The sequence below is a fragment of the Schistocerca nitens genome, chromosome 2, assembly GCF_023898315.1.
Source record: "Schistocerca nitens isolate TAMUIC-IGC-003100 chromosome 2, iqSchNite1.1, whole genome shotgun sequence".
NCBI lineage: Eukaryota > Metazoa > Arthropoda > Insecta > Orthoptera > Acrididae > Schistocerca > Schistocerca nitens.
The window spans coordinates 686,486,749-686,499,744 of record NC_064615.1 but is presented as its reverse complement, the minus strand read 5'-3'; the positions used below and the strand labels follow the sequence as shown (position 1 = coordinate 686,499,744).

The 12,996-nt window shown below is 43.1% G+C and overlaps 1 protein-coding gene across 1 annotated transcript in view; it reads right to left on the bottom strand.

Moving 5' to 3' along the window:
- Positions 1-421: 421 nt before the first annotated feature.
- LOC126235255 (uncharacterized) overlaps positions 422-12,996 on the bottom strand; it is a 141,116-nt gene continuing 128,541 nt past the window's right edge. Inside the window, exon 6 of the mRNA XM_049943985.1 lies at positions 422-610. Within this exon, the coding sequence (XP_049799942.1) occupies positions 422-610 (189 nt within the window). The remainder of the gene's footprint in view (positions 611-12,996) is intronic.

Genomic DNA, 12,996 nt, shown 5'->3' with positions numbered 1-12,996 from the left:
GTTCAGGTCATAACGGACGCTTGAGAAAGTAATTAGGTAATTAAGGCTTCATTGGATGGGCCATATGTTGGTCTCGAATACTGGAGCACCAAATGATGTGGCACAGTGTTTAGCCATTAGACTGACATACTAAGGGGTTGTCGTCCCTATGCCGTCTGGCCACACACATTTAGGTTTACCGTTATTTTCCTAAATCGATTACAGCAAAATCGGGGATGGTTCCTTTGAAAAGACCACGAACAGTCTTATTCCCCATCCTTCCCCAGTCCTAGATCGTGCACTGTTTCAAATGACTTCGTTTTTCACAAAAACTTTAACCCTTCCTTTTCTCCTTCCTATGAATGTTGGAAGCATCGGCGACGGCAACCGTTAATACAGGTTACGGACACACATGTGTGGGCAAATAATGAGTTGCAGTATGTCAAACAAAAACGAAAGTAATTGCAGACAGTGTAGTACCCAGGATAACTGGAGCCCAGCGCATACTTCCACTTCCGCCTCCCTGTCCACGTATCGAATTATTTGCAACAGCAACATGTAGCCACTTGTTGACAGTTACAAGAGCTAGCCAGGTAGGCTTAGGAGAATCTAGTGTGCTGATCAGGGCTTCCTGAAAAATAAATTCCAACAATATGTAGTTGAAGTAGTAGACTTTAATTTAGAATCAATTGTAAGATATTTCTGCATGAGAAGGTACAGTAAACTGTGGATATTAGTTCAGTAAACGTGATGTGAAGATCAGGAGGCACATTGAATGTGTTTCTTCATGTAGGAGGCCAGAGTCAGAGAGATTGTTTTTGCTTGTCAAATTCCTCTATTACATTTCTCCACCACGATTCATTACAAGCAGAGGCAGTGTGATTGAGCTCCAGTAACGCTGGACAAGGCACACAGCTGATGTCTCCAGCGCTGTACAGCTGGCGGCGGTGGACGATGCAGCCGCCATGACCAACTGCAAGAGCACTGTGGCTGACTTGCTGGGTCCCAGCGCACGGCCGGCCACACAGTGTCGCTGACTCTGCGTCTTGTGTCTGACGGTAGGCCACTCTGATGCGAGGTCGAACTGAGGGCGATGTACAGCATAAAGCGTTCTGGATGGCGCCCCAAGTTTCACAGCCCCATGCTGGTAATGTTGCGTTAACAGTTCAAACGCCGGCCGGAGTGGCCGTGCGGTTCTAGGCGCTACAGTCTGGAGCCGAGCGACCGCTACGGTCGCAGGTTCGAATCCTGCCTCGGGCATGGATGTGTGTGATGTCCTTAGGTTAGTTAGGTTTAATTAGTTCTAAGTTCTAGGCGACTGATGACCTCAGAAGTTAAGTCGCATAGTGCTCAGAGCCATTTGAGCCAACAGTTCAAACGTGGCTAGTTATTTATATGCTTACGGCCTATGCTTGCTTCGCTTTATTATGCGATGTAGCACATTTAATACTACCTCAGTTGCTGGTGTGGACAGGTTTCCGCCTTTTTTCGCTTATTGTAGCTGTGCAACTGTATACCTTGCCTGTCTGTCACGCCTTGAGACTTGTTACAGCTCTGCTGGGTTGTGTAAGGCATAACATCCGCTGTCGCCTGAGGCTGGCTCTTCTGTAATTTAATTTATAATTTGCACATTTATGACTAAATTTGGTCGGTGTGCTGTACTGACCTGCCTCTTTAACGAGACCTGGTCCCCAGGTTGTCTTAACCAGAGTATACTTAAACATTAGTGTGACAGTTCCTGGTGATTGGCCCAACAGGCTCCGGTCTGTTCTTGCAAGATTGCTTTTACCATCAAGTTCCCAAAGTAAATTATTGTCATAGTTCTCTCCAGTCTCTGGGAATTAAGTCCACTTGAATTTAAACAATGACTGGTTCTGCTTTCTTTCTTCCTTTCTATTTTTTGTACGCATAAACAAGGACACCGCTTAGCAGAGGAGGTGTCGCTGTGATAGTTGGTATTACAATGGTTAACATTGTTTCCCTCCAAACGAAGTTTTTCGTGGACTGTATTAACTCATGTCCCAACACCTGGTTTAACATAGTCTGATAACACCTCCGTTAGTTCCTCTGGCCCATACTGTTGATTGTATTTTATCATTACGGGAGCATTGAAAGATGGTCTGTTTAAACTCTTAAAAACCATTCAAAAGTCAAGTTTGGACAAGATATTTTTTATTCAAGACAACCGGTTTCAACAGTCTGAGCTGTCATTTTCAGGTCTGAAACATCTTCCTTTTACGCTGAACCTCATGCACAAGATGTCAAGTGGGTAAAACTCCCACATTATAAACGTTTGTCACTGCTAAAACATTTAAAAACACGTAGCGCTTTGCCCAAAAGGCCGTATCCATGAATTTATTCCTCACAGATGCTTGTTGTATGATACAAATACGGTACGCAATTGCACATCTGTTTACATACAACTTCTGTCACTGCTCTGTGTGAACTAACCGTATTCTCTCTGCCATGTAACTCCTGTAAGTCCGCTTCTTCCATTTACGTAAGTCAGTTCTTGTATTCCACAACCAGTAACAACCATTTTACCTTCTAACAATACCACCACTTGCAAAGTAGATTAGAAATCAGATTAATAATGTTGCTCATGCAGCATATGTTCGTTTTATCGGTCAAACAACATAACTATTGACTGTGGATGGTATCGTCAGAATCGAAATTATGAGTTCACTGTAAGAAAGTCATTAATTTGGCACTTATCTTGAATGGGTTCCCACGTAGATTTCGTCGAAGTCGTTATGGCTCATCTTGTTGATTTTAGGGTGATTCCACTTTGGCTGCTAGAAGGTCCGGGTCTGTATTTCAGCAATATTTGAGGACCTAACAAATGCGTTTTCAGGAAGTTCTTAATGATCAAACAATCCCAGATCAGAGCAATGGCATGGTAGAAATAATTTTTGACTTGGTATTCACGATGCACATTTTAAAAAACTTCTTGAAAATTCACATATACTTCTTCTTAATTGTCGCATCATCAACAAAACAGTTTTGTATCGATCTTCATATATTTAATTTCCACTTTAACCAAACACAAGACTTGACTGTTCTTTTACAAAGAGAAAAAACAACATAACTTCTGCAAAGTCAAACAAAGACTGCTCTGTGCGCATTCACGCCAAAACGGTTACAAGAAAGTCAAAGATTATAACAGTCTTACAGAAATGAATACACACAAGAACCTTATCACTGTAATATATCGATATATCGGAGTACCTATACATTAATAAAACCAAATGTGAATATTATCACAAAAATATGTGTATTACTTCGCAGAAAAGTAGTTCGATATTACTGGTATCGAGAACTGGGGTTGGAGTTCCGTAATGGTCACGTAAATAAAGAACCATTACAACCTTTACTCCGAAAACCTTTTTCAGCATCCCCCCACTTAACAGGATACATAACGTTAGTACTGTGCCTGTTCCCTGATACTGGAAACGTACACTTTTGCTCCATCTCTGCTTACTTCCACTACTGCTAGGTTAACATAAAACGGTACATTTTTTTATGATTAGGTACCAAGAGGTTGGAGGTTGCTCTTTTTGCACTTTCTGAAGCCCCTCCAGGTACTGTTGAACTGACAAGTACACTCCTACCTGGTCTCGCACAGCTTGCTGCATAGCTTCCCGTAACTGCTACCTCTTTTTGTGCTCCCCACACACTATTCTCTAAGGACTGTAACCACTTTGTTAGCACTACATCCTCGTCCAACATTTCTACTTGAATTTGGTTCTCTGTTCTTCCCCAGTTTTTGCATAGCTCATCACTTACCCAGTCAGCTGGCGTACTGACTGAGTATTGTTCAACACACCTTTCTCCAAATTCGCCATTTGCGTGGTATGCCACCCACGCGCTGCTTGTTTCCTATTACCTGTTGTTTCATTACTTTCACTGTGTCCTTCACCTTGCTAATGTCCTCTTCATCCGCTGTCCCAAATATAGTTTTTGGAATTTGACCTTCCACATCGATCCATCTCTCCTCCTTCTCGTATGTGATATAATCCCCAGAACCTGCGTCATCTCATGCAACAACTTCTCGTAAGTCCCACGTATTCTCCTACATAACCCATAAAACCTTTTAAGTACTCCGCGTTTCTCTGCACCTTCCGAAAATTACGGGACACTTCCTCTAGTCGTCCCACTTCATTCTGCTTCTTCCATGCATTAAACACCATTTAGATCACACAGCGATGACCGGTGATCAACACAGCTTTTTGCTTTGCGAAGAGCACTCCCCTTCCAGGTGGTGATCCCACAATGATTCCATGCTTCCACTCCAATGACGACCAGTAGCCCAGTTATGAACTCCATCATCTTGTTTCCTGGCGTATCTCACCTGAGCACTGGTATATCTATTATCTTTTGCTCCCCTGAAGTCCCCTACTGCCCCGCAACAGTTCATTTCATCTCTACTAAAGATTATGCTAAATCAGGGAAATAAATCTGTTCTAATCCCCTAGGTCTTGACCCACACGGGCTTACTATCGCTCATTCGCCTACAACCTTCCCATCGCTAATCTGCACCTTATTTTCCACTTTCCTTTTCCACTCAGGATCTCCGGTTCCTGAGATAACATCCGGATTACCTCCGAAAGGTTTCAAACGTCCCTTGTGCAAAATTGTCGTCAACAACTGAATCTTGACGTTCCACAAATTGATATGACCCTTGATATTTCGTAAAAAAATTTCTTCGTCTTTCTCTCTGGAGTGTATGAAGCAGACAGCGTTACCCATTGGCCTATCCTCTAATGCAGCATTCTTGCTATGCAGCAATCTGCTCTCTCTTGATCCGTGTGTACGCCTTATTCATTATGTTCCATATTTCTCTTACCACATTCGCAAATTCCTTAATCGTTTCTCCTGTTTTCCTCTTCTTGGTTTTCAACACGTCGGACGACAACGGCATTTTATGATCACGTTCTACCTCATACGGTGACAATACTGTACTGGTGTGCTGCTTCAAGTTATACGCTGAAGACACTATCCGTGTGTACGCCTTGAAAGGGTCCTGTAGCCACCTTTCATTGCCAACTCTCGTAGTGGTCAAGTCGGCAAAGAGGTTTCCGCTACTTGTAAGAAATCCACCTGCGTTAGGTTGGTGGCGGAAATGGCATCCTGGGGTTTTCCGGTCCACGCGGAGCGTGGAAGAGGCTGGAGAAGCGGGAGTCAGTCTGCCGCCGGTACGGGAAGCGTACACAGCTGTGCTCCAGTAGCAGAAGGGTGAGTTGGACTGACCGCGTGGCGCGTTGTCACATAGAGAGGGGAGCTTTTAGCTTTTGGTCTCGAATTTCGTCTTATAAAGATTTACTTGCTGGGTTGCAGCAGGGAATGCAAGGCTTTTGTAAACTTTCAGTTTGATTCCCAATGCAGTCTTGACTTTGATCCGTGAGAGGAACGCAGCACAAAGGAGTTGCATATGTTAAATTGCCCTCGGTTCAGTGTGAATGTTTATGTGCCTACAATTGTGTGTGTATGCTTCTAATCTTTTCCGGATCTTGGTAATTTTTGTGTATTTGTGAATTTTCTTTGTCTCATGTGATTAAAATTTGGCCACAGTCCATAGAAATTATCTCCGCGGACCGAGTGGGCCCGCGAGTCTGTTATGAAACTGTCGTATTTCACAAGCAATTGTACATAGTTAGCATGCAACAGCAGGCTATAGATGCACTACATCAATGTTTTAAGGAATAAATAATTTTGCCTTCAATCTTATCTTGTGTACCGATGTTACGTCGCCGTTACCTTCGCCATTTACCTTGTAGTTTTCCTTGTTGGCCCACCGATAGCGTTTCCATGTGCACAGGTGTAGTGATTAGTGTCCCTTTTTTTATCTGAAACAAATGCTCTGGAAGAGATTGTGTTTTCACGAATCTTGCTGCAGGCTGCACTTACGCATGGTGTTCACGTCCTATTTACTTTACTCAATATTTGATTCACGGGAAGAATGCCTGGATCATATTAATAACTACATCCCATTCTTTATCAATGACTTTACAATGAATGTTCTTTTGTGAGTTTGTATTATTAATAAATTAAGTAATTTTCCGACTCAGTGCTACCTCTTTTTGTCGTGTGGCTAGAGTTGGTGGCGACCCTATCTTTTATATTGATATCAGTGTCAAATAGCATTCTCTTATTCAAAGTGCGCGTGGCTCTTTTAGCTATCAGGATACATTCAAAGGGCGCTTCATGCTTCTTGCACATAGCGTCCCTGTATTCACGCCACTTACAGCCTTATTCATTATGTTCCATATTTCTCTTACCACACTCGCAAATTCCTTAATCGTTTCTCCTGTTTTCCTCTTCTTGGTTTTCAACACGTCGGACGACAACGGCATTTTATGATCACGTTCTACCTCATACGGTGACAATACTGTACTGGTGTGCTGCTTCAAGTTATACGCTGAAGACACTATCCGTGTGTACGCCTTATTCATTATGTTCCATATTTCTCTTACCACACTCGCAAATTCCTTAATCGTTTCTCCTGTTTTCCTCTTCTTGGTTTTCAACACGTCGGACGACAACGGCATTTTATGATCACGTTCTACCTCATACGGTGACAATACTGTACTGGTGTGCTGCTTCAAGTTATACGCTGAAGACACTATCCGTGTGTACGCCTTATTCATTATGTTCCATATTTCTCTTACCACACTCGCAAATTCCTTAATCGTTGCTCCTGTTTTCCTCTTCTTGGTTTTCAACACGTCGGGCGACAACGGCATTTTATGATCACGTTCTACCTCATACGGTGACAATACTGTACTGGTGTGCTGCTTCAAGTTATACGCTGAAGACACATGCCTTAAACGGATATCCCCGTTGGTACGGTGTGCGTCCACATAGAGTCCTAGCATCTATTTTATAATTCTATGCACTCTTCCCGTTCACCCATTAGCTTGAGGATGTAGAGAACTCGTCCTCAACTTCTTTACAAATAAGACTTTACACAATTCCCTGAAAAAATCTGACATAAAGTTGGTTCCTTGATCCCTTACTATCTTTCACGTCCGCCAAAAACCAGTATCCAAATGTATACTAGCAGTTGTGCCACTATCGCTGCCTGTTGGTTTGGCATTACGACCATTTGCAGATATCTCGAAAAACGATCTACAGTTATGAGTGCCTACTTATTGCCTGGTGGTGTTTTGTTGTCCTAAGAAATTCAGACGGTGCTAATTCTTCAGATAATCTGGTAATGGTATCCTTGTTCGAAACAAATCCACTCTCTGTACATACTGTATGCAGTTCTGCACCTGCAGGTTCAGGTCCAGCTTCCTGTCGTCAAACCAACATTTCTCCTCAACTCTCTTTTCGGTAGCCCTATATGCGGCATGATTTGTTAATACATGATCATGTGTCTCCTGTTGCTCTCTATTCCTCGGTTTCGCTGGTACTACTCGCGGTCCCAACTTGTTTCCTCTGCAGAGCAATCCATGTTGTTGTTGTTGTCTTCAGTCCTGAGACTGGTTTGATGCAGCTCTCCATGCTACTCTGTGCAAGCTTCTTCATCTCCCAGTACTTACTGCAACCTACATCCTTCTGAATCTGCTTAGTGTATTTGTAGTGGACTGACAAGGCAGCCAGTCCACAGTGACGGGTAGCCGAAAGGGCACACGTACACACACGCCGACTGGCGCGAAGTCTGGAACAGGATTCGTAATGAATGTGATAAAGAAAAGAACGTAGCTACTAGAACACTTAACTTTTATATCGTCCTTTGGTATACAGCATTTATACAGCATTCTTGATGATGCAAGTGAGACTATCTTGAGATATATGCAGTGGTACAAATGGCGCCTTGCTAGGTCGTAGCCATGGACTTAGCTGAAAGCTATTCTAACGGTCTCTTGGCAAATGAGAGAAAGGCTTCGTACGTGTAGTCGCTAGCAATGTCGTCCGTACAACTGGGGCGAGTCTAGTCAGTCTCTCGAGACCTGCCTTGTGGTGGCGCTCGGTCTGCGATCCTGACAGTGGCGACACGCGGGTCCGACATGTACTAATGGACTGCGGCCGATTTAAGCTACCACCTAGCAAGTGTGGTGTCTGGCGGTGACACCACAGTATTCATCTCTTGGTCTCCCTCTACGATTTTTACCCTCCACGCTGCCCTCCAATGCTAAATTTGTGATCCCTTGATGCCTCAGAACATGTCCTACCAACCGGTCCCTTCTTCTTGTCAAGTTGTGCCACAATCTCCTCTTCTCCCCAATTCTATTCAATACCTCCTCATTAGTTATGTGATGTACCCATCTAATATTCAGCATTCTTCTGTGGCACCACATTTCAAAAGCTTCTATTCTCTTCTTGTCCAAACTATTTATCGTCCATGTTTCACTTCCATACATGGCTACACTCCATACAAATACCTTCAGAAACGACTTCCTGACACTTAAATCTATACTCGATGTTAACAAATTTCTCTTCTTCAGAAGCGCTTTCCTTGCCATTGCCAGTCTACATTTTATATCCTCTCTACTTCGACCATCACCAGTTATTTTGCTCCCCAAATAGCAAAACTCCTTTACCACTTTAAGTTTCTTATTTCTTAATCTAATTCCCTCAGCATCACCCGACTTAATTCGGTTACATTCCATTATGCATGTTTTGCTTTTGTTGATGTTCACCTTATACCCTCCTTTCAAGACACTGTCCATTCCGTTCAACTGCCCTTCCAAGTCCTCTGCTGTGTCTGACAGAATTACAATGTCATCGGCGAACCTCAACGTTTTTATTTCTTCTCCATGGATTTTACTACCTTCTCCGAATTTTTCTTTTGTTTCCTTTACTTGTTGCTCTATATACAGATCGAATAACATCTGGGCCAGGCTACAACCCTGTCTCACTCCCTTTCCAACCGCTGCTTCCCTTTCATGCCCCTCGTCTCTTATAACTGCCATCTGGTTTCTGTACAAATCGTAAATAGCCTTTCGTTCCCTGTATTGTACCCCTGCCATCTTTAGAATTTGAAAGAGAGTATTCCAGTCAACATTGTCGAAAGCTTTCTCTAAGTCTACAAATGCTAGATACGTAGGTTTGCCTTTTCTTAATGTATTTCCTAAGATAAGTCGTAGGGTCAGTATTGCCTCACGTGTTCCATCGTTTCTGCGGAATCCAAACTGACCTTCCCCGAGGTCGGCTTCTACCAGTTTTTCCGTACGTCTGTAAAAAATTCGCGTTAGTATTTTGCAGCCGTGACTTATTTAACTGATAGTTCGCTAATATTCACATCTGTCAACACGTGCTTTCTTTGGGATTGGAATTATTATATTCTTCTTGAAGTCTGAGGGTATTTCGCCTGTCTCATACATCTTGCTCACCAGATGGTAGAGTTTTGTCAGGACTGGTTCTCCCAAGCAACCCATACTGCATACAATACTGTAGTTGTTTACTGCACTGCCTACACTCGTCATCCGACTTCTGCGCTGTCTTATGTTCCGTAACATCATCACCACCTACTTGCAACACTGCTACTTTCTTATTTAAGCCGTCTGCTTTCCAAAGCTTCTGTTCTGGTTTACGTACGACCTCAAAACGAAACTCAGTCAGTCATACCGCCCATCGTCTCAACCTACTAAATGGGTCCTTGAACGCCAGTTATCATTTCAACACTGCGTGACCTGTTATGGTTCAAAATGGCTCTGAGCACTATGGGACTCAACTGCTGTGGTCATTAGTCCCCTAGAACTTAGAACTACTTAAACCTATCTAACGTAAGGACATCACACACATCCATGCCCGAGGCAGGATTCGAACCTGCGACCGTAGCAGTCGCACGGTTCCTGACTGCGCGCCTAGAACCGCGAGACCACCGCGGCCGGCGTGACCTGTTATGAATCGAACCTTTTTACTGTATAGATTACACTTGAAGTAGGTGATACAACAGAGAGTGATCAACGTCTCTTTTTCCGTCGTGGAGTACTTCCACTCTGCTGGGTCCATTTGCCTTGATGCATGGGCTTCTGGGTGCTCTAGGGCCTCTATTTCTTGAGGCAACACACAAAAAAGTGAATGATTGTACACAACGTGTGACAATAAATTCCATACTAAAATCTGGAAACACTAAGATCGGACTTGACGTGAAAGCTTCTTTCAGTTTTCCAAACGTACATCGACAGCCGTCTTACCTTATGGCCTAAGACATTTTGAACCTTTCTTCAGCAACTACATAGTCAGTCTTGCAACACATGAAAATCCCTTTATAAATCCACTAATAATTTGCAAAGCCAAAGAGCCAAGCATGGAAAATTCACATACAGCTTTATCAATCTCAGGGTCTGTCTTAACCTCATTCTGACTAATCATGTGACTAAGGTATGCCAACTCCTATGGCACAAAATTACACTTTTCTGCACTCGCTCGCAGGAACACTTCCCTCGAGTGCTGTACCATATGATTTGCATGGGTGACTATATCATCAGGGTACATCAAGTATTTACATGGTTTCAATCCTCTGTCCGCAGCTCGTGGTCGTGCCGTAGCGTTCTCGCTTCCCACGCCCGAGTTCCCGGGTTCGATTCCCGTCGGGGTCAGGGATTTTCTTTGCCTCGTGATGACTGGGTGTCGTGTGATGTCCTTAGGTTAGTTATGTTTAAGTAGTTCTAAGTTCTAGGGGACTGATGACCATAGATGTTAAGTCCCATAGTGCTCAGAGCCATTTCAACCATTTTTTTCAATCCTCTGAGAACTCCGTCTAACAATTTTTGAAACATTTGAAGTGCATTATTTAATCCGAAAGAATCCTCCTGTGTTGATAGTGATCCCAAAATGACAAATATTCTGTTTTGGAATAAATTTCCTTTAATGATTCGAATGGTTCTAAGCACTACGGGACTCAACATCTGATGTCATCAGTCCCCTAGACTTAGAACTACTTAAACCCAACTAACCTAAGGACATCACACACACCCATGCCCGAGGCAGTATTCGAACCTGCGACAGTAGTAGCAGCGCGGTGCCGGACTGAAGCGCCTAGAACGGCTCGACCACAGCGGCCGGCTAACTTTCCTTTACTTTACGTCTATGTTCACAAATGCCATGTCCGCAGCTCGTGGTCGTGCGGTAGCGTTCTCGCTTCCCGCGCCGGGGTTCCCGGGTTCGATTCCCGGCGGGGTCAGGGATTTTCTCTGCCTCGTGATGACTGGGTGTTGTGTGAAGTCCTTAGGTTAGTTAGGTTTAAGTAGTTCTAAGTTCTAGGGGACTAATGACCATAGATGTTAAGTCCCATAGTGGTCAGAGTCATTTAAAACATTTTGAACCACAAATGCCACTATGACTCCAGTACATTAGGACACGTTTTAATAAAACAGATCTGCAGATGGTCATTGTAGATCGAAACCGGTGGTCTGATGACAAAAAATTTGTGACCATAAACGTAAAGTAAAGGAAATTTATTCTATATTCGGGTCACTGTTTTATTCGCTACCATGTCGCAGCCTGTGTCCAGAGCGACTTCTATCTGATGGTAGCCTCTGCTTAATTGCATCGTTGAAAAGTTCTTGCACTGGCCCAAATGTTCTATGGTTTCCATAACACTCAAGAAAGGATTGGCTTCCGTTATAGTCTTAGCATCCAGATGTTGATAATCGCAACACCTATGCTTCTGTAATCCATCTGCTAACTTCTTGAGTTGCTGTGCTGGTACTGCGAACGGCTGAAAGCAAGGGGAAACTACAGCCGTAAATTTTCCCGAGGACATGCAGCTTTACTGTATGATTAAATGATGATGGAGTCCTCTTGGGTAAAATATTCCGGAGGTAAAATAGTCCCCCATTCAATCTCCGGGCGGGTACTACTCAAGAGGACGTCGTTATCAGGAGAAAGAAAACTGGCGTTCTACGGATCGGAGGGTGGAATGTCATATCCCTTAATCTGGCAGGTAGGTTAGAAAATTTAAAAAGGGAAATGGATAGGTTGAAGTTAGATATAGTGGGAATTAGTGAAGTTTGGTGGCAGGAGGAACAAGACTGTTGGTCAGGTGATTACAGGGTTATAAATACAAATTCAAATAGGGGTAATGCAGGAGTAGGTTTAATAATGAATAAAAAAATAGGAGTGCGGGTTAGCTACTACAAACAGCATAGTGAACGCATTATTGTGGCCAAGATAGACACAAAGCCCATGCCTACTACAGTAGTTCAAGTTTATATGCCAACTAGCTCTGCAGTTGATGAAGAAATTGATGAAATGTATGATGAGATAAAAGAAATTATTCAGGTAGTGAATGGAGACGAAAATTTAATAGTCATGGGTGACTGGAATTCGTCAGTAGGAAAAGGGAGAGAAGGAAACATAGTAGGTGAATATGGATTGGGGGGAAGAAATGAAAGAGGAAGCCGCCTTGTAGAATGTTGCACAGAGCATAACTTAATCATAGCTAACACTTGGTTCAAGAATCATAAAAGAAGGTTGTATACCTGGAAGAATCCTGGAGATAATAAAAGGTATCAGATAGATTATATAATGGTAAGCCAGAGATTTAGGAACCAGGTTTTAAATTGTAAGACATTTCCAGGGGCAGATGTGGATTCTGACCACAGTCAGTTGGTTATGAAGTGCAGATTGAAACTCAAGAAACTGCAAAAAGGTGGGAATTTAAGGAGATGGGACCTGGATAAACTGAAAAAACCAGAGGTTGTAGAGAGTTTCAGGGAGAGCATAAGGCAACAATTGACAGGAATGAGGGAAAGAAATACAGTAGAAGAACAATGGGTAGCCCTGAGGGATGAAGTAGTGAAGGCAGCAGAGGATCAAGTAGGTAAAAAGACGAGGGCTAATAGAAATCCTTGGGTAACAGAAGAAATATTGAATTTAATTTATGAAAGGAGAAAATATAAAAATGCAGTAAATGAAGCAGGAAAAAAGGAATACAAACGTCTCAAAAATGAGATCGACAGGAAGTGCAAAATGGCTAAGCAGGGATGGCTAGAGGACAAATGTAAGGATGTAGAGGCTTGTCTCACTAGGGGTAAGATAGATACGGCCTACAGGAAAATTAAA